We start from the raw sequence: 22,541 nt of genomic DNA on the forward strand, positions 1-22,541 counted from the left end.
ACAGAAAAGCAGGTCCAATTTTTGCTCGTTAAGAAATATTCTCAAGTCATTAGTTATAGAGCTGCAGCCTAAGATAAATAATAATGAGATCTAAGTTGTTAATTGTAATTTTTATTTTAATAAATAATGCTGTATGGTGCAAAAACTAGATATTGCTAGGTAAAGTGAGAGAATATGTATTGCTTTGCCAGCATGTTTAATCATGTCCAGAGGAATAGCTCTGGACATGATTAAACATGTTCATCAAAAGTATTTTGCACTATTAACATGTTGGCAATTCTAGTCATGTTTTCGATGGAAGTTTCATTGAAATGTTCATTCTGGATCACAATCTTAGAACAACTTTGGACATACAGTGGTGCCTCGCTTGACAATGTTAATTCATTCCAGCGAAATCACTGTAGAGTGAAAACATCAAACGAAACGAAAAAACCCATTGAAATGCATTGAAAACCGTTCAATGTGTTCCAATGGGCTGAATACCTGCTTGTCCAGCAGATCCTCCATACGGCGACCATTTTTGGTGCCTGTAAAGCGAGGAATGCGTCCTAGAAAACAGCGGGGGCCATTTTCTTCAGCTGGTGGCCATTTTGAAACCTGATGATCAGCTGTTTGCTGATCGTCGTAAAGCAAAAAATCGGTTCCCGAAGCAGGGAACCGATCATCACTAAGTGAAATTCCCCCATTTAAACCATAGTTTTGCGATTGCGTAATGCAGATTCGTCAACATAATGCGGATTTGTCGTAGAGCGAGGTAATCGTCCAGCGGGGCACGGCTGTATGTAACTTTATTCTGGAGTCCTTTGGAAAGTGCTGTTGTAATCTCTGCAGATGTTACTTTTTCCTTTTGTTTTTCTATATCTTGTTCTTTAATGCAGTATCTGTGGACCTAATCACATATAGCAGCAGTGTTTTCAACCTGGGGAACAAACACCAGTACTTTTAGAAAAGATATGTGTGAAGACACCGCAATAACTTCAGAATGTGTAATAGTAAACTGACGTTCCAAAGTGAGAGTAGATTTAAGTGCAGTTTTTTTTCATATTGGTTGGTGCATTTGGGTATAGAAGACTTTTAATGTATTAACAGGTACTTGACCATGTGTCTTTGATTCTATTGGCAAACTCAGAAAAATCGTGGTTGTCCAAACCATGTGGTCAATGTGGCTACTATTCATTGGTGTTCTCACATCACCATGTGCTACAAAGATTAACACTTTATTTGAAATTTACAAATCATGTATTTGACAAGATGGTTTGTTCAGTCTTGAGGCACACAATTTCAGTCCTTCCTCTGATTTGTAGCCAACTATTAGTTTTAAAAATCAACTAATGGCTAATCTTTTATGTTTTTTAAGAGGAATCATCTTTTTGGCTTCCATTGTACGGCAGCATGTGTTGTCGTTTAGTTGCCCAGCCATTCTGTATGGTCAAGGATATGATTTCTGGATTTCTTAATCAGCAGGTAAAGTACAGTATTTTCTTTCAAAATGGCAAAAATCTTATTGGAAATACAATATATATAAGAGTAATTATGCTGGGGGTATTCCTTCTTTGCTTGCCATCTGTGCCTCAATTGTAGTGGTCTCCAACCTTTCTAACCCCACGGACCAGTTGTGGAAGGTGGGGTACCGTGCTCACGCACATATGCAAAGGAGCGGGCACATGCGCACTGGCACGCATGCACGAAGGAGCGGGGGCGTGCATGTCAGCACGCATGCGCAAAGGGCGGGGGCACTTGCACACACTTGCATTCGCAGAGCGACGGCCCCAATGGGCGAAAATGGCAGAGCGAAGGTCAGTAAGCGGTTCACTTACCGACCTTGGCTTTGCGATCAGCTGTTTCGCAGCTACAAAATGGCCACCGGAAGCCCCAAAATGGCCGCGCGCAGCGTTTTCGCGCCCTCGTTAAGCAAGGGGAGGGCGTGAAAATGGCTGCCGGCCATAGAGGAACATCGCTGTACGGTGAGTAAATCAGCCGATTGGAACGCATTAAACTAAGTTTAATGCATTCCAATGGCTTTTTTCTTTCCGTACAGCGATGTTTCACACAGCGAGGGTTAATCCAGAACGGATTAACCTCGCTGTGCGAGGCACCACTGTACTTACATTTAATTGGCTGACATAAAGCTTACATAAGTACTTTTTCTCTTTTGTGACTTTTTTTCTGTCTGAACAAATTGCTGTCTTGGGTTATCAATATATAGGAAAATACAGAATGCTTAGAAAAAGAGGAATTCTGTATGGAGCCAGAAGGGAGCTACTGTGCTATGGAGAATCCTGCTGGTACACAAACAGCAAGAGACCATTTTTCTTTAATTTTTTCTTTATTGTTTTTATTTTCCTTTCCATGGAAAATAAGGGGGCAGGGGGACAGATAACTACAATACCCTAAAAGCTGGTATAGGTAAGAACTTAACTCTTGAGGTTCATAAGGAAATGGAGGGACTTTGGCTTCATTGGATCCAAAGCTACCTCTAGACCCAAAATACCACATTCCAAGACCTTCTCTTAGTTATTACCATTTTGAGTACCTGCATAGCCACAACTGGTATTTCTGGGGCCTTTGGAGCAGATGTACACTTCCCTCAGGGAGAGGCCCTTTATACTGAAAATTTTAAGAATGCTCTTACTTGGTTAGTGATAAAAGTACTCAGAATAATTAAGCTATATTAAAAGTATGCACAACTTATATTTAAGAAATAAATGTCATACATACACCTGCTTGAGAATTAATGCAGATTGAAAATATTCCAGTTGAGTTTTAAGGTATTGTGCAATACTTTTAGATTTCTTTCTTTCTTTCCTTTTCCTGAGTTTGCCTGATATTAGCAGCTGTGATGAACAGCATTGGGATCCACCTTCTCTTGAATGCTGTTTGAAGGCTGAAGAATGGAGTGGCTGTTAGAGTAAAGAGTTGTTGTTAGATAGAGAGAATGGAGAATTCAGCTGTGTCCTATTCAGGTGAACAGACAATGGGGAGAGTTAGGCAAGATTGGAAGTGACACAATTTTAACAGAAACAGAGTTTGGTTGTAGTGGTTTTTCTGGGTTGTTTGGCTGTGTTCTTAAGGTTTTTCTTCCTAACATTTCGCCAGTCTCTGTGGCCGGCATCTTCAGAGGACAGGAGTCAGAGTTCGGCCACAGAGACTGGCAAAACATTAGGAATAAAAATTTTAAGAACACAGCCAAACAACCCAGAAAAACCACAACAACCACCAGATCCCGGACGTGAAAGCCTTCAAGAATACAGAAACAGGTTTGATTTTCAGATTTTGAAAATAACGTTTGACTTTCTTGTAGTTCTAATTGCTGCTGGAGACAGTTTGGGCATGGGAGTAGCTGGACTCCAGCCATGCACTGACAAGAGTGTAAGGAGACACATAACCTTATCCTCTGGTGCAGTGCCTGTTTCCTTCCAGAGTCCTGCGATGAGCTCTGGAAAAGAGCAATAATGTGGGGCATAGGACAGCCAGGTGAATAAGAAGTGGTTGCCAAAGGCATATGTTATCAAAGCAGCTGTTTTTGAGTATTTAAGACCAGGTAGCATTTGTCCTTAATTGTAGCAAATCCAAGTCTACATTATGTTTTAATTTTTGACTGTATGTGCATAACATCTAATGTACAGTTTTTGACAGAAATCAGTACCATTCTCGGAGTGAAGCTGTATCTTTCGACATTCAAATGTTGTTTATAAAGGATTTGTCCTCCCCATATCTTTTCTTAAAGTGAATCCTATAGCGGCCTCTGACCAAAGCATTGCACTCTTAGCTGGCTGACAGGAAAGTAGAAAAATTGTGTAGCTTCTTATGACCATGTTTCCTGCTTTCAGATGTTCACCATGGCAACATGTGATCTCAGCACAGGGAAGCAGCTCCCAAGCAGATAGCAGTACATTTAAAAAAACACATGTCAAAAAATCACAACACACTCAAAATGACAATTTTAAAAAAAATATTGTAAATGAAATTATAGGGCAGAAACTCATTTACAAGCCATTGATTTAAATGACTGTTGAAACAAAATTATTTTAAACATTTGTTTTAAAATTAAAAGTGGAATGACTCAAAGTATGCCTCCCTTAGAATGTCATTCTACAATTTAGGTGCCACAGTTTAGGTTTTGTGAGATTAACTATTGTGATATACTTAGAAATAAGGCTCATAACTTAAGTCTCATAAAATTTATTAATATATGGGACATGTATTTAATATTTAAAAAATTAAATCTACTACAAAAAAATTACCAGCCTACAGTTTATTATTTTACCCATGATGGATTTAGGATTAGGTTCTTTTTTTATTTATTTCAATCAGGAGGGTGGTATAAGTATCAACAAATAGTCTTCTGTTAGATTTGGGAATCCATCCTGTGTAACATCCTTAAAGGCCTGTGATGTTTATTTCCATCTGGACTAAGGACTCATTACAAAGTATAGATACAGACAGGGTCTTTTCCAGGGAGTCTTCTCTTCTCATGAGATGGCCAAAGTACTGGAGCCTCAGCTTCAGGATCTGCCCTACCATAGTGTGTCATAATTTCAGTGTTTCAGTGAAGCTGAAACATTGGGAGACCAGACTACTGTGGGTCTGGATTCCAACATAGTCACTCTGGATGGAATGGTCAAAGCTGAGCCTAGACTAAGATGCATCCATCCTCTTCAAGTTTTAGTGGTCACACCAGCAGAAGAGACTTGATGATTTCAGTGGTGATGAGGGCAGAAAAACTCTTGAAGGACAGCTAGTGGGTGGCAGCAGAGGAAGATGACACTAGCAAGGAGCCTGTCAAAGATAATGGCAACTAGACATATATGTTCTTTGCACACTGCAGAAGAGAGCAATGACAAACCACTTCTGAATACTGTATGCCTTCAAAGCCCAGTGAAGAGACAGTCCAAAATAAAAGGGACAACATTGTAATTAATCCATAACATTGTCTTAATCAGTAGTCTGCTTCTCAGTTTTTCTTGCAGAATAGGCCTCCTCCTTTCTAGCATGCTGGAAATATAGCCTCTGTTAACTTAATTTTGGATTAAAGCTGCTAGATTTAAACTTTACCTTTACCCTGTATATATACCATAAAAATATTATTAGAATGCTCAGTAACTCAGCCCACTACACTGGAAGGATATTTATTTGTTTATTTATTTTCCCCAAAGCTATCTGTAGCTGTTGGATGCTTGGGTTGATGGACTGTGATATTCACAGCCTATCCCCCAACATTATTTGTTTCTCTCCATTTTTGAGGAGGCAAGGTCATTTGACCGATTGGGGACTTTAAACCTGAGGTTTCGTTTACGGCTACCTGGTGCATAAAACAATTGTGTGGGCCACTGAGGATGGGTATTGCTTGTTTTGCACTTCTTTCCAGCTTCCATACTTTTTATATCCATTCTCACAGTGTGTTTTAAAGTACCATTGTTATTACTAAAGGCCTCTTAATTGATTGTTGCATCTTAATTGCCATTCAATATTATACATGTGAAATCTTAGTCATGTTTTTTGGTGAATGATTTCATCTGGTTCTTCAGAACATATGTTAATAGGCAATATCTGTCAGAATTACATGCAAATAGATTTTGGAAATTAGGAACAAAAGACAGGAGAAGAAACTAAAAATAATGGTTAGTGTAGATTTTTAAAGTACTAATTGTGTCATTAACAGTGCTATAGCAACATTTGCATTAGTTTCTACTGCTGAGAAAACTAAAGGATAAGATGGCCAGGTAAATCTTTTAGACTTTTTAAAGATCATAATGAACTATTATCAAGGGGGAAATTGGCTGATTAATTGAAAATGTAATGCTGTCTTATGTGTGCAGCACACTATTCACATCTTCCACAATTATGTGGATTACTGAAAAGTAGAAACGATAGGTAAAGTAATGATTGATGACAATAATTGAAAAGTACTTCTTTCTTACAGCAAATGGTCAGGAACCTGATTATCTGGAAGAGGCTATACTGTGTGCTAAGAGGTGGCAAACTCCTTTGCTACTATACACCAGAAGAAATAGAAGCTAAAGTGGAGCCAGCTTTGACTGTTTCTATCAATAAGGTAAAATATGACATCTGCCAGCAAACGGAACTTAAATTAATGTGCACCTAGGGTATGCTGTCAATATGACGGGCTGTTTGTGTGTAGATGTAGACAGTAAAGGCAGAGGAGGCATGGTTTCTGGATCATTGACTGAAATCACACGCATTTTGAATAGAGATAGGCATGAACTTCCCTAGCCACTCACCAGCTGGCGCAGGCTCCTTTCTTCCTCTTCAGCTGTTCAACCAGTCCCTGGCAGGAGCACAGATCTGTGTGTCCTGCCTCCTTGTTTGAGTGGGCAATCAGCTGAGGAGGCAGGGCAGGGAAGCGCTCCAGAGACTGGTTGAACAGCTGAGGCGGAGGGAGAGGAGCATGCGCCAGCTGGTGAGTGGCGGATTCAGCCAGGAAAGTGTGGGAAGGGAATGTGTTGCACCTGTGGTGCCACACATATAAACTGGCACAAACATCCGAACCGAGGTTCATGCCCATCTCTAGTTCTGAATAGAAAAATTTCACTCATGCAGGTATTTAGTAAAAGTTTGAATTTGCATACAGCTATAAAAGTATAATAGCGCAAAAAGGGGTAAGTTAAGAGAGATGAAATGATTTGGCCATACTGGCACCAGAAAAGTGTTGGAATAGGAACAGAATCCCTCTATTCAGATTTCTAGCCTGATTGTGTAATTTACATTTCAATTAAAAAATATTTGCAGTCCTGGGGAATGTACCTTATAAATAGGAAATGCTCTGGAAATATCATTGCTTTGAATTGATGGTGAATTAATAAGCAATGCATGGTTTATAACAGATCAATGTTTGAAAATATGTTGGAGATATTATAAGTAAAGAAAACTGTACAAAGAAAAGAAATTGATTCCAATGAAATATACCTGACTTAGCCATAGTTCAGCAAATGTCAGCCCAGCAAGTTCTCCTTCTCCTTCTCCTCTTGCATCCTGGTTTTGATGTTCAGTCCTAGCCTTTTTTAACCACCATGACAAGGGGAGGGAGCAGCATACAGGCATAGTTCTGTTTCTTAATAGAATACACCATGGCTTATTAATCCAGGACTATTACACCCATATTCTCCATTGTATGAAGTTAGTGTTAGGAAGATCAGATTTCTCAAGGGCTTGAGATATAAAAGAATTCTTTTCATGTACAACTCTTTTTAGTCTAGATTTATCCAAAGGTTGTCAAATACAATGAAACTATTCCTTCAGTTGTTAGGTTTCAATTATTAAACTTCTGCATCAGCTGGAGGCCATACCAGAAAACACTAATGTGTTATACAAAACAAATAACATTAAAATAAACAGGGCACAACTATAATCAAATTATGTCCACTGACAGAAATTATGGCAATCAAACTATACTTCTGTTTCGGTTACCAATAATAACAGCCCTTTTTTAGCAATTCTGCTCTGTGTTTTCCTGCAGCTAGCACACAGACCATTTATTTAGGTCATTGCCAAACATGCTGTGTACAATTTTTGCTGTTTTGACTTACGGGGATATTTTTTCTATTAAAGGCTCTAGAGGTTTCATTCAAATATCTCTACTTGAAGGAGATTCAAGTAAGATGAGAGAAATTTTCTATTGTCTCCCTCGCACAGATGCTCAAGTATGCAACTCACAATATAATCTTTTATCCAAAAACATATCTAATAGCAGCCAGCAGGACAATGGAAGATGCCACAGAAATCTGCCCACATACATCTGACAGAAACTATTTAGGTACATTAATTATTATATACTGTACTTTCTTCCCACTACATTGTGAGAAAGAGCTATGTCACTGGCCCACCAATGTGACACCTTTCTGTAACTTTTCTTGGGGTGATACAGAAGTTGCAGAAAAGCATTACCCAAACAACTATAAGTTAAGTGGGGATCAAGTCTAAGCACTGAGATGATAGTGTATGAAAGTCATCTCAGTGGGGTTGCAAGTCAGGGCAGATAATTATACTGCCAGATCAACGGATGCCTTTTCTTTTTTAAAGGTTAGTCCAGAGAAACAAAATTATTTAAGAACCATTAATACTTGTGGATCACTGATGTCATAGCCACTGCTTGTGCATATTTATTCAGGATAAGTCCTATTTTGTAAAGTGTGGCTTACTGCCTGGCAAGTGCATTTAGGCTTGCAACCTCAATCTGCACTCTACTGAAGGTGTGCAATCCAAAATGCCCTTATGCAACATTTTCAGCCCTACTGGGTGGAGCTCCATCCCTCGTGCATGCAATTCCGCTGCATCCAGAACCAAAGGGGCTGGAGATACTCACTGGGTGCACAGAGGAGGAGGAATGCTATGCAGAGAGGGTCATAACATTGCTCACTTGTGCAGCCGCACACCTTAGAGTGAACATTGCCCTTATGTATTTGTATGTGCACAACCAGTGTGATTAATGTAGGGGACAACATGGTATGAAAAGGAAAGGGTGGAAGTGTGGGCTTGTTTGGTTACTTGGCTTTGGCGATACAAGCCTTTGTATTATACTAGAGGGCTTGTGGGTGCTTTAAATAGCATTCTTAATATGTAGTTTCTTGGATACGTCCCATCTGTTGCATAATGTATTGCTGCTTCAAAAGCGTATCAACCTATTTGTGCTGAAGTTAGCATCTTCTATCACTTAAAAATCAAATGAGGTATAATATGTCTCTTACTTGAGTACTGCTGTTGTTTTATAAATGCATTAATGGCTTAAGGTACACAGTGAACACTAGATGAACTTATAGTCACTGCCTTACTTGAAGTTCTAATCTGTCAAATGTAAATCTATTTGACTTAATTTTATACTGGTATCTATGGTTACCTGCATTAATAAGACACAGCATTTATGGATGAATTACTTAATCTCCTATTTTTAGAATGAAAAATTTAAATGAGCAGATTCATCAGATAAGCTACAAACAGCTGTGTTTGTATTTCAAACAGCTCCTCCAGTAATGCCTCTTTAAAAATGCAGCCTCTCAAGAATATTTTGCAGATTTTCAAAGACTATCAGTCCTAGGTCTTTTTCCCCGTGACAGTATTTGTAACTTACCGTATTTTTTGCTCCATAAGACGCACTTCCCCCCCCCCAAATAGTGGGGGAGAAAGTATGTGCATCTTATGGAACGAATACATTAAAAAAGGGGTTCAACCACCACCACCCAAAAGCCCCCTACTGCCATGCTGGGAGGCCTCTGAACTAGCACCAGAGACTGCTTGCTGTTTGGACCTCACCGTTCTGCACTGCTGGTTTTCTAGGATCTGCTTCCTGGAGCACACCTGGAAAACCAGCAAGGCCAACAGGCTTATGGCAGCAGGCATTGAAAACAGCCAAGGACCAAAGGGGAAAGAGTAATTCTAGAAAAACCAGGGGAAACCACAAACACAGTCCCCCACTTAGGCAGTTGATTTTCCCATATTTGGGGAAATCACAAGGGTCAGCACATCCAAAGTGCAATAGATGAGCCTCACCCTGAGAAAACCACTTTGATGATCATGGTATCTCCCCTGGCAGGTATGAATTGGAATGGCCTCTGAACCTCCTGCCCCTTTCTGTGCCCTGTCCCCCAAAAGGCATGGTGACCCCCCCGGCTGCACCTCCTGATCAGAACAGGGCTGCACAGCCCCAGTCCTGAAAGAGGCCAAGAGAGCTACTCAGTGTTTTCAGGTGCCCCACAGGACTCCCATCAGGGGTTGGATATTCCTCCCACAATCTTCCAATGCACAGATGTTAGTATACCCAATATGCGGGGAAGGCAGGGAAAGCGGGGAAATTCAAACTTTCAGTTAGTGAAGAGGCTGTTTGTCTGCTTCCTTGCTAATCCAAGCAGTTAGAGAGCTGGGAGAGAGACCTGGGACTGCCTGGTATTGTCGTTTTAAAATGTAAAATTTAGTTTAAAAGCTGTTTGTTTGGGGTTAGTGCTTGGGTGAAAAGGTGCTCCATTTGAGTTGAAACCTGCTTGTGTAGAGACGTGCATACTTGCTTTAAAAGCTGCCTAGAAGGTGTTCAGACCAGTGCCGATCAGCCGTTAGATGGGGAGAGGGGAGGGGAAAGGAGCAGGAGCAGGAGCGGAGAAGAGCACAAAATGGCTGCCGGCTGCCTGCTGGCTTTTGGGGCTCTTTTTTGGCTGTTCTGGGGTTTACCAAGGCACTGTGAAGACCAAGGCTCAGTCTACAGTACCTGGTAAGTGACTTTCGTTTAAGTTTTTTAAAGTTTCTGACCTCCCCCCCCCATAAAAATGTATTTCTATGGGAAATTTGGATTCAACTTGCAAACTTTTCAGCTAGTTTTGGGCATCTAATAGAGAATGTATTTCCATAGGGTGTTGCAGAAAGGAAACTAACTGTGCCTCTGACTTCTAACTGGATTACAGTACCTGCTTCCTGATTTCAGCTACTATAGTTTGTATTCAGTTTTTTTTTTTTTTTTTTTGGCTCATCAAGAACATTGTTCATGGCTTTGTGTGGCCTAACCTGTTGTGCCTTGCATGCTATAAATATTCAATTATGTCAGAAAATGGAGATCTGGTCTTATGCTGAGCATGTGCTACTGCTGGTGAATGGGATCAGGTTAAGCTTTGTGTTGCTGTTCTTTTGCATAACCTAAAGTAAATAAGGCAAACCAGCTGTTAAATAGTTTAATTCCACTATTTATCCTCCACACAACTAAAAGGGACCTCTCAGTGCAGTGCCAAATCAGACAAACCATTTCTAACTTAATATACGCTTGAGCTGTAGCTGGGCAGAGTTGCACAACAATCTCATCTGTCATTGAGACATTTCTATAATCATGGGGAGGAGGTGGATGAAAGGAAATGTAAAATATAGGTAGAGCGGTATAGGTCTTATCACTGACTTATAATGGTCTATATTAATGCCACTATTGACTGCTGTCCACTTTACATGGTTCAAATGTTATTCTGTTCTAGTTTATTAAATATTTTATTACACTATTTGGTTCAGAATATATTTTCTCTGTGTTCCTCCTCTAGAAATTAGGTGTGTCTTAAGGTCAGGTGTGTCTTATGGAGCAAAAAATACGGTACAGTGGTGCCTCGCTTAACGAGCGCACCGTATGACGAATTCGCATAGCGATCTCTTTTTTGAGATCGCTAATGCGGTCGCATACCGATGGTCTCTATGGCGAAAAATCGCATTGTGACGATCGGTAAGTGTTTTGCTTACCGATCTTCGCATTGCGATGTCGGGAAATCAGCTGTTCGGCGGTTCCAAAATGGCCGCCGGATGACCCAAAATGGCCTCCGCAACCATTTTCGCACCCTGCCCTCGCTTACCGAGGGCGCAAAAATGGCGGTGTTATGAGGAAACATCGCTTACCGGTGAGTTTAGAAGCTATTGGAACGCATTAAACTAAGTTTAATGCGTTCCTATGGCGTTTTCCTATCCGTATAGCGATGTTTCCCCATAGCGATGGTTAATCCAGAACGGATTAACCTCGCTATGCGGGGCACCACTGTACTTTTTATAGTTTCACATTTAAGCTTTGCTGGTGTGAGTTGACACACAATAGAAAAAGGAAAAATGTGGATGTATGTTTGAAGTGAAATAGGATTAAATACAAACAGAGAAGCTTTCTGTCTATGTAACTGGTGAGTTTGGAGATTGAAGATGAGATCTGTTTAATGGCTGTCTTCCCATACTGAACAAGGTGGTGGTTTATTTTTGTCCTCGGACAGTGAAATTGTTCGATGAAGTGAAGTATCAAATATTTTGGAACACATCTAAGACAACTGAGTGGCAGCTTTGTTCAATTCAAATATGGGCATCTTACACTGATTTCAGTAGCATACTGAATGTGTAGGACTGAAACCAAATTTAATTGGTCTAAAAGAAGCCACGCATTACTGAGAATGACTGTAGGTCATTAAAGGTTATGTTTTAAATGAAAATAAAGGTTGTGCTGGCTGCTTATGGAGTTTCTTTCCCGTGAATGCCTCCTCTGTGTTTGGGATAACATTTAAAAGACCTAACTGTGCAGGCAAGGACTACTCACATGAGCCCCTGCCAGAGAATCAGTGCAAATTCTGTGGTTGGAAGCAATGTTATCTATCAATCCTAGCTCATACTGTATGGATGTTTTATATATAAATCAAAAATAAAAAAAATTAAAACTAGAAGTACAATAAGGGAATACAATATAACACAGTAGAAGAGAGCCAAAATAAGAATAAAGCTTCTTGTTAAAAGAAAATCTAAAAACCAGAACAAATAAAACAAAGCAGAGCTTTACCTCATGCTTAAAGGACACCAGGTGCATTCCAAAGAGAGGGCACCACCACTAAAAGGACGTGTGTTCGATTACCACCTGCTTTACTTATGACATCACAGTATCCACACCAAGGGCTCTGAGGGAGATATCAGCTTCCAAGCAGACTCATGTATGCACAAACATTCCCTGAGGTATGCAGGTTTTAAGTGATAAGGTAAATTATAACAAGGGCATTATGCCCTCTTTCCATCACATAGGAAACCACACAAAAAGATCTTGAAGGGGAAGCCACTACCTTAATGATTTCTGGGTTTTCCCCCTAGTACTTCACATTTTTAAATAAAATTTACTGTCTCAGGAAGGAGGTCTACAGTTACCGTGCTGCTCTAGTCTTTTTTTTCACTACAATGTAGTTAAGTAGACCCTATAATGGGGCCTCTGATAAAGGCAGGCTAATTTTTACTTGTCAGTTAGAAAGCATTTGATTATGATGCTGTTGCTGCTACAGATGATGATGCACACTTGGTGGCAGTAATGAATTAAGTTTAAGAACCAGTGCTCTGAGCAGTGGGTGCAATCCGCAGGACGTAATTACTTCTTAGAGAAACCTTTTCCTCATTCTTCTTTCTGAGCCTTTTTGTAGTCCCCCTTCCCTACTGTTCTGGAGAGCCCTGGTGATACTCAGGACTGGCTCTTCCTATAATGCACATAGTTGCAGTAGGGAAGCTGAAACAGCAGAAGTCTATCAAACAAATGGAGTGCCACTCATATTTCTCTGGACTGAACTGATTTGATTTTGATCTAGTCAATTTTTCATAAATACAGTGGTGCCTCGCTTAGCGATCACTCCGTTTAGCGACGAAATTGCTTAGCGACACTGTTTTTGCGATCGCAAAAGCGATTGTTTTGCGATGTCATCGCAAAGCCCCATTTTCGCACAGCTGATCGGCGGTTTCAAAATGGCTGCCGGGAAAAAACATGGCCGCCCGCTGTGTTTAGGGACGGATTCCTTGTTTTAGAGACACCGAAAATGGCGGCGCTATGGAGGATTTTCGCTCAACTGTGAGTTTTAAGCCCATAGGAACGCATTGAAGGGGTTTCAGTGTGTTTCTATAGGCTTTTTGATATCGCATAGCGACATTTTCGTTCTGCAGTGATTTTTGCAGAACGAATTAACATCGCTAAGCGAGGCACCACTGTACATCTGGTTTATTCATTAGATACTAGCAAAATGGAGCAGGAGAACAACCCACAGAGTTCTGTGAAGCCAACAATCTATTTAGAGCAAATAAACATTTCAAGCAGCCAGACAGATGATTATGCACATGGAGATCATCAGACAGCCAGTATAGAACTCAAATATGGCAGTAATAGGTGAAAAAACCTGTATGTTGTTTGCCAAAACAAGACCTGGAGTAGATTATGGCTTAGACAAAAAGTTATTAATATCACAAATTTGAGTACAAGAGTAGAAGAATATTGAAAGAATAGTATCAAAATAACATTTCTCGTTCATTGTAAATGTATACAAAGAATAGATTTGCATTACTAGACTCAATTGATGTTGAACCAGAAGAACTGTAGATAATATCAGGGAAGAATGAAAAAAAGAAAACTTGTGTAGTCCAAAGAAAAGCCTAAATAGATACTGAAGAAATACTTTAAATGGTTAAGGATATGCTACCCTGTTTCCCTAAGACCTAACCTGAAAATAAGCCCTAGTATAATTTTTCAGGATGCTTGTAGTCTAAGTCCTACTCCAAAAATAAGCCCTAGTTAAGTGAAGCCCCACCCTCCACCATTGCGCAGCAACCAGATGACATGACTGCATTTGAATAAATGTAGATGGTTGTACATGACAAAAATAAAACATCCCCTGAAAATAAGCTCTAATGCGTTTTTTGGAGCAAAAATTATTTTTGGGGAAATGGGGTAGAAGCAAAGGTGACAGAAAGAGAAAATCCTGAACTGAACTTTTAAAAGCAACTATCACAAAAAGAATTATTACAATCATCAGTGCAAAGAAATAGAAGAGAGTAATAAAAGATGAAAAAGTGATCTTGTAGCATTCTCCATTTATTAGATCTATGCTTCTTGTTGTATTATGTAATGGTGTATGAATGTTCATGTTGCTGAGAGGCGGAGCCAAGAGAGATGCTATAAGAGGCGGAGTCAGAAGTCATATTAAGTCAGATTGAGTCAGTGAGAGTAGAGTCAGGGAGTGTAATAGAATGTGTAGTTTGGGAAATTCTGAGATGTGATTAGGTACTGAAGATATTTATGAAACAATCTCTGTAATCAATAAACCAAAGTTTTATTTAAAAGAACTTGAAATGTGGACCTGAATCTTTCTGAAGTAATGGTGATTTAGAGATCACCTGGTGGCAGCAAGTGAAAAGAGTGAGGTTTGTTTGCCTTCGTATGCTTTGAGGCTTGAGCAAGCAAGGGACACGAGGGTGAACGCCACAGATCTCTTCCATAAAATCCAAGATATTTAATGGATATTTAAACCTAGATTAGGGATACTGAAAGATCAACATGGGAACCTAGTTATCTAATCAGGATAAAATAAAGAATATGGAAACAATATATTGAAGAACTATACAAAAGAGATGAAAACCTGACAGATTCCTTCAACAACAAAAAGAATCCTGTGATGAAGAACTTGAGATTTTAGAAAGTGGAATAAAAGCTGCTCTCAAAGCATATGGAAGAAATAATAGGTGACATATTGATAGAACTGCCTTAAGCTATAGAGACTGAAACTGTCAAAATCATAATAAGAAAATGCCAACAAATATGGAGTGGTCCTCTCGGACCAGATAGGCGGGGTATAAATCAAATAAATAATAATAATAATATAAAACAAAAGAATGGCCCACAGACTGGAAACAGACGGTATACATTTCAGTCCGAGAGAAACGAGATGCCAGGGAGTGCATTAAATATAGGACAATTGTGTTAATTTTCCATTCAAACAAAATGATGCTCAAGGTGTCATAATGTTTACCATGTATGGAATAAGAAATGCCTGATGTTCAGATTAGATTCTGAAAAGGAACAGGCACTATAAATCATATTACAAATGTATGTTGGCTATTGGAACGTATCAAAGAATTTCAGAAGATCAGTTGATTTATACATTACAGTAAAGCTCTTGACTATGTGGATCATGAGAATCTATAGGCTGTTTTAAAAGAAATGGGTGTGCCTCAACACTTAATTGTCCTTATGTGTAGCCTATACTCTGGACAAGAAGCTACTACTTGGACAGAATATGGAGAAGAAGAATGGTTTCCAGTAGGAAAAAGGTGTCAAACAAGGATGTATTTCTTCAAAAAATATCATACAAAAAGTATTTAAGATATGCAGATGACACCATCTTACTGGCAAAAAGCAGCAATTAGTTATAATGACTCTTGATAAAATTGAAAGAAAAAAGTGCAAAAGCAAGACTGTATTTGAACATTAAGAAGACAAAACCGGGATAAAGAAATATAGAACTTTAATGTTTACAGTGAAGGTGTCAAAGATGTTGTATAGCTCAGTTCATTCATCAATCCGAATAGAGACTGCAGCCAAGAAATTAGAAGACAACTCAGAAGGATAGCTTATGTGTCAGTGGCTGAAATCCTGTTGTAGTTACACAAAAGGTATAATATTTAGTAGTGAATTGCTGTAAGTTAAGAAATCTCCATAGACATTATTTGTTGCATACTGAGTTGCAACTTACAGATGTTTATATTTTTTAAATCATTTAAAAAATTTTTTATCTTCATATAGATTTAATTGGGTTTTTTCATATATGATATTTGTATAGTGTTGTAAAATCTCTTATGAGCTGCCTTGAGTCCTCTGTGGGGAGAAAGGCAGTCTATAAATAATATGTTAAATAAATAAGCTCACCATGAAACAGATAGTGTGTATGGAGATTTCATGGCAGTTCACATCAAAAAATTATGTCCTTTGCATAGCAGCACAACAGGATTTTGACCAGTGTGTTTGTTTCTGATAGAGACCCAAAACAAACTTCCAAAGAAAGCAACACCATGTTTTTAGCATATTTGCTGGCATGTCTTTGAACTGCTGTCTCACACATTTTATATCTTTGCCATTTTAAGAACATTGATGTCAGTTTCATCTTCTGGATTGGCCTCAGTTTTGTTTTAAAGTCTGAAATCCTGTTACCAGAAGTTGATATGTCGTCAGCCATATTGATTTTTCAGAAACAAACATTTTTTGATGCCCCACCCCTCACCCCAATGCTCTTTTGTTGTAGGAAAAATATTGGGGCTGTGGAATGGGGGAGAAGTCCTAACTTCCAAAAATTGCCACTATCAGGATTATTTGGCTGCCAGCAAAGGTTTTTAGAGATTAAAACTACTTTTCATCCCATGGTCCAAACGGATTCTTCATAATGAAAGGGATCCCAGGAGCCTAAGGACCTTTTAGGGGGATGGGAAATGGTAATTTTTTATTTCTGAAAAATCACCATGGCTGATGACATTGTCAGACTTTCATAACATAAGTTACAGAATGGATTTTTAGCAATTATATGATTAAAAGGAGAGATGGAGCAGTTTATATTTCCAGTAGAACTAGCTGGTTTATTATAATTTTACTTTCTGTGACTTTCAATGGTAAGGAATATCCAGAAGCAAACAGACCCAAAAGAGCAAATACAATCCATTCTTGACATGAATACTTTACCCTCCCATGCCTTTTGTGGCAGGCCTATATTTGATTACACACAACCCCCCCCCCATAGTCTCAAACAACTATTGATACACAACAAACTACACAATACTGGTATGGAGATGGGAACTAAACCATGCCACAAACTGAGAAGCCAGCTCTGTCTCCTCTGGCAACACAGTTGCAGGCCTCAACAATGTCATACATACACAACATCAGGAGTGTGTTTATTTACTTTTTGCTAACGTGATCTATGCCATCCTTCCCCAACAGTGCTGTTCTATACTCAACATAGGACCAACAGAACAACCTTTTGCGTAAAAGATTTAATGGATATACTGTACTGTAAATCTATCAAAATGGCAAACAGAATCATTTTCAGAGCATTTCACTCCTTGAATGACCTGAATGTGACTGTCTTCGGATGAAAAAGCTACTACAGAACAAGAGTTGAAAAAGAAATAGCTGATGAGGCAATATGGAGACCCACTCAAAAAGTTTAAACATAAGTAAAGGGTTCCTAATGGATTACCAAGCATGCAATTCTACATTGATTCTCACAGTTTTCTACCTCTGTTAACATGGTGTTTTTATCTTGTAGACTATAGACTGATAATAGAAATAATTCACAGCCTGATAATCCTGTTCCTTTACTAACAAGCCATTGGTAAAATTATTAAAGAGAAAATGTGTTAGTGTGTATGTCTAGAGCTTGAAGACCATGAAACCCAAATACCTGAAACCTGGCATGGAAACCTGGGAGATCCTAATGATGTACATTTTGGGACCATTCTGTTTCAAAAACAGATTAATTTTAGTTCATTAAAAATTGTGCAGCCTGTAGTACCATCTTTAGTCATTAAGGCTTCCTTAACCTTCCTTAAAGATGTACCTCTGCAGTATTAATTGCTAGGTAGCTCCATATAGTACTTTCTTCTGCAGGGCCCCCAAACTATTGAAGGGGAGAATGTTGGTGCCACCTGAGGTGAGGAGCTTGAGTAGAAGAGAAAGCTTAATTAACATTGGAGTGAAGGAAAAGAAAGATTACTGAGAAAGTAAATTGGGGTGAGGAGTGGATTGGAACAGAGTGGGTGGATTAAGAGGATGGGCTTTAGAAACAAAGTGCAGAACCCCAAAATCTTGACAGTACTCATGCAGCATTTCAAGTCCTTAGTCTGCACAGCCTACAAGTATGGTAGACATGTGCACGTACACATATACATACATACATATTTTTATTATATATAATGATTGTAAGTCAACTTTCCTTTAACACCACAACTAAATTTTAATGGATTTGTTTTTCAAAAAGTAGTAATGCACGTTTCAGTAACAGCCCTGCCTTTGAAACTCACAGGAATTAAAGTTATAACAAAAAGGCCAGGATTGTAGTGGACAATCTAAACTGCCCTAATTTCTCCTTTTTTAAAAAAATCATCTATTGGCTGAAATTCTGTTCCTTAACTGTAGGGTTGGTATGTCATCAGCCATGGCAATTTTTCAGAAATGCAAAATTTTCTATCCACCCCCCCTTCCCTAAAGACTCAAGGCTCCCGTGGAATTTCTTTCATTGTAGGGAAGCCATTGAGGGCCACAGGACAGCAGGGAGTCTTAATTTCCACAAATCTTCAGCAATGGCAAAATAATCCTCCTGGCAGCAATTTTGGAAATTAATGTTCCTCCACAGCTCCCAATGATTTTTGCACAACGAAAGTTTCTCTTATGAAACCCCAGGGTGAGTGGGAATCAGAAATCTTTAACTTGCAAAAAATAGCAGTGTCTTAATGACATAACAACCTTACACAATTTCTGTCAATAATATTTCAGGCCATGAAACAAAACTGAGGTCAAGACAGAAAAGGAACCTGATATCAGTTTTCTTAAAATGGCAAAGATTTCAAATGTGTTAGACATTAGTTCAAAGACATGGTAATGAATAAGTTGAGAACATGGTAGATTGCTTTCTTTCTTTTATTAATATAACAAACAAAAAGACAATAAACATTCAAATGTAAATTACATTACACACACATAAATTCACTATTCTTATACAATGCAGCAGGACTCCCTTATCCATAGGGTCAGTATCCACTGAGTCACTCATCCGTGGTCTGAAAATATTAAAAATATTAAAAGGAAAAAAAATACAGTGGTGCCTCGCTTGACGACGATAATCTGTTCCATTCAAATCGCTGTTAAGCGAAATCGTCATCAAGCAAAATTTTTAAAAACCCCTTAGAATGCATTAGAAACTGGGTTAATGTGTTCTAATGGGTGAAATACCTCCTCGTCCAGCGAAGATCTTGCATAGGGCGGCTTTTTTTGCGGTGCCTGTAAAGTGAGCAATCAGTGCTGAAAACAGCGGGGAGCCATTTTGCACAGTGGGTGGCCATTTTGTGACCTGCCGATCTGTTTTAAAATCATTGTTAAGTGAACAATCGGTTCCTGAAGCAGGGAACTGATCGTTGTCAAACAAAAAAAGCCCATAGGAACAACCATCATAAAGCGGATTCGTCATTTAACGAGGTAATCGTTAAGCAGGGCACCACTGTAAAAGTATTTCCACATACATTACCAGAACTGGCCATTAGAGGGAACCAGAGACCACGCTATGTATTCTTCACTAACAAGGACTTATAGCAGGGGTGGGCAATTAATTTCTATAGGGGGCCACATGAAAACTCTGAACTGTGTTAGGGAGTTAACTATGTGAGCATTGTAATTCATTCACCACAGGGTCACCTGCGCAAGGATTGCTTTCAGCCACTTGAGCCGCAGGCTCTGCAGCCTACGGCTCAAGAGTTGCAGTCAAAACTCATGAGATCCCAGCGTTGGATCTCGTGAGTTTTGCTTACTGCCGTGCTGGATGACCAGAGCCGGAACTCTGGCTCACTCAACGGTGACGGGCAGGTTGGACTGGAGTAACGACCTGCGGGCCATATGTGGCCCGTGGGCCGCACATTGCCCAGGTCTGACTTATAGCATAGTCTCTGGCTCCTTCTAGTGGGCCGTTCTGGCATTGAATATGAAAATAGCTTTTTTTCTGTCCCTCCCCCTTTTAACCATGCTATATATTTAGCATTCCCTATTATACACGGTTTTCAGCATCTATGAGGGTCTTGGAACCAATCCACAGTGGATATTGGGGTCCTACTGCATCACTCTTTACATTTTTCCTCCACCCAGTGCCACCCTCCCCTTCGGACTAGGTTCCAGTACTTAGACTTTACAATTCATGCCTTCCCATATCTCTCCAGAAATGCATTGATTCTTCTTTTGGTGTATACCCCTTCTCTTTATTCAAGACATGCTCCAGATACTTAGTATTTCTCCAAAAGCATTATTTTTTTAATGTTCCTCTTCTGATTTTCATATAAGATTGCCATATTCCACATTTTTCTGTACCATTCCTCCATATTAACCTGGTTGTCACTTACAGTTCTTTGCAATTATTCACATTCTCACAGTTACCATGATGGTAATTAACTCCTTTTCCCCCCTCTTTACTTGTTTATCATTAACAATGTTCACTCAGGCAATCATAGGAGACAGTTGTATATCAATTCTGATTATATCCCATATTTAATTTAAAAATAATCTCCATTATTTCCTTCTTATTTCGCAAGACCACCACATACACATGTACATCACTTTCTTTTTTACACCTCCAGCACAGAAATGATAGGTTTTGGTTTATTATGTTTAATTTAACAAGTGTTAAATGTCATTTCCATACTACCTTTTAGCAGCTTTCTTTAATTCTTACAAACATATTTTTCATTATTCTTTTACAGTAGTACCGCAGTTTACAAATTTAATGCATTCTCCGGAACATTAGGTAAAGGTAAAGGTTCCCCTTGACAATTTTTGTCCAGCCATGTTCGACTCTAAGGGGGCGGTGCTCATCCCCGTTTCCAAGCCATAGAGCCAGCGTTTGTCCAAAGACAATCTTCCGTGGTCACATGGACAGGGAACGCTGTTACCTTCCCACCGAGGTGGTCCTTATTTATCTACTCGCATTTGCATGCTTTCGAACCGCTAGGTTGGTGGGAGCTGGGACAAGCAACGGGTGCTCACTCCATCACATGGATTCGATCTTACAGCTGAGGATCTACAGACCTCACAGCACAGAAGCTTCTGCAGTTTAACCCGCAGCGCCACCACGTCCCCGTTCGGAACATCAGATAATGCTAAAAATTTGTAAACCGAAACGCGGTTTGCCATAGGAATGGGGGCAGTGCTATAAACCTCCAGTCACAATGCATCCTGGGGAAACTTCCTTTGTACTGTGGCAAAAAAAAAGTGTAAACCGAGGCATTATTTTCAATGGATTTCTGTTTGTAAACCGAAAATTATGTTAACTGAGCTGTTTATAAACTGAGGTACTACCAAATTTCACATTTTACTCCATTCTTCTGCCAGTACCAGTAATTTATATATTCCACATACAATGCCCTTTCTATTTTTTGTTATTTTCTCTTTCTGTTTCCCCCCCTCCCCATATTTTCCTCAATCGTCATCACTTTTCTTCTCTTCCTTCCTTTTCCACTCCTTTGTCCATTTTTCTAACTGGAGTATGTGTAACCATGAGGTCCCCTCGTCTCCCGACCTCTCTTATTTTCTCTTTATCTTGTATCTTTTCTATCCAATCCTTAATCTTTATTAAAAGTCCCTTTATCTTTTATTAACAACTTTCCTTTCTTTTTAAGATTTTCTGATAATTTTATATCACAGTACTACCTAGGTCAGAGGGAAATTTGGTGGGTTCAGTACTCTTCTGTAACCTCCAGCTTTCTAACAAAGTTTTCATAAAAGAGTTTGCTGAATTATTAATATTTTATTAATCCTTTATTTCCATTACAATACATATTTATCAAAATCTGCCTTTTAACTTTTTCTGTTACCTTTATTGGTAATATCTAGAATAAAAATATTAATTTAGGGATAATTTTCATTTTACATGTTACTATTTTTCCAAAACACGAAATCTTTAATTTTTGATATTCCTTTATTTGATTGTATGTATGTATGTATGTATGTATGTATGTATGTATGTATGTATGTATGTATGTATGTATGTATGTATGTATGTATGTATGTATGTACTGTATTTTTCCATTTACAAGATGACCCAAAGTATGTATAAGGTGAACCCCCCTTTTTTTCTAACCCCAAATTTTAAAAAGCAGGGATCAAAGGGCTCCCTTTTTGATAATCCCTGTGCCTTGCCAAAAGGCAAGGAACATGGCTGTCAAAGTGACTGCCGCTTTTCCTCACCTTTTGAGAAGGAGGTTAACAAAAAAAGGTGAGGGCGTGCTGGGTTTAGCAAAAAAGGAAGGGAAGCCTTGTTGTCTTTCTTTTGCTAAGGAGGCAGGAAGAGGCGCCCCAGTCCGCGCCTCCCACTGCCTCCACCACAGAAGGGGACAAGGCAGCGGTGATTGGGCAGGCAGGGGGGGAGGCAGCAGTTGGAGGCGCCGGAGCACATGTGAATGCTCCTTTGCCTATGCCTCCTGCTGTCTCCGCCTCTGGAGGGGACGAGGCAGAGACTGAGTTGAGCCTCTCAGTCTCGCTGGAGGTGGTGATC

General features: G+C 39.3%; 1 protein-coding gene and 1 pseudogene across 1 annotated transcript in view; one reads left to right on the top strand and one right to left on the bottom strand.

The window, feature by feature from the left end:
• RTKN2 (rhotekin 2) overlaps nt 1–22,541 on the top strand; it is an 85,931-nt gene that overhangs the window by 36,372 nt on the left and 27,018 nt on the right. Inside the window, exons 8-9 of the mRNA XM_020793203.3 lie at nt 1,358–1,464; nt 5,924–6,055. Coding sequence (XP_020648862.3) covers nt 1,358–1,464; nt 5,924–6,055 — 239 coding nt within the window. The remainder of the gene's footprint in view (nt 1–1,357; nt 1,465–5,923; nt 6,056–22,541) is intronic.
• On the bottom strand, nt 9,401–9,555 carry LOC140706129 (U1 spliceosomal RNA; annotated as a pseudogene).

Source organism: Pogona vitticeps, chromosome 3 (genome assembly GCF_051106095.1).
Source record: "Pogona vitticeps strain Pit_001003342236 chromosome 3, PviZW2.1, whole genome shotgun sequence".
NCBI classification, from domain to species: domain Eukaryota; kingdom Metazoa; phylum Chordata; class Lepidosauria; order Squamata; family Agamidae; genus Pogona; species Pogona vitticeps.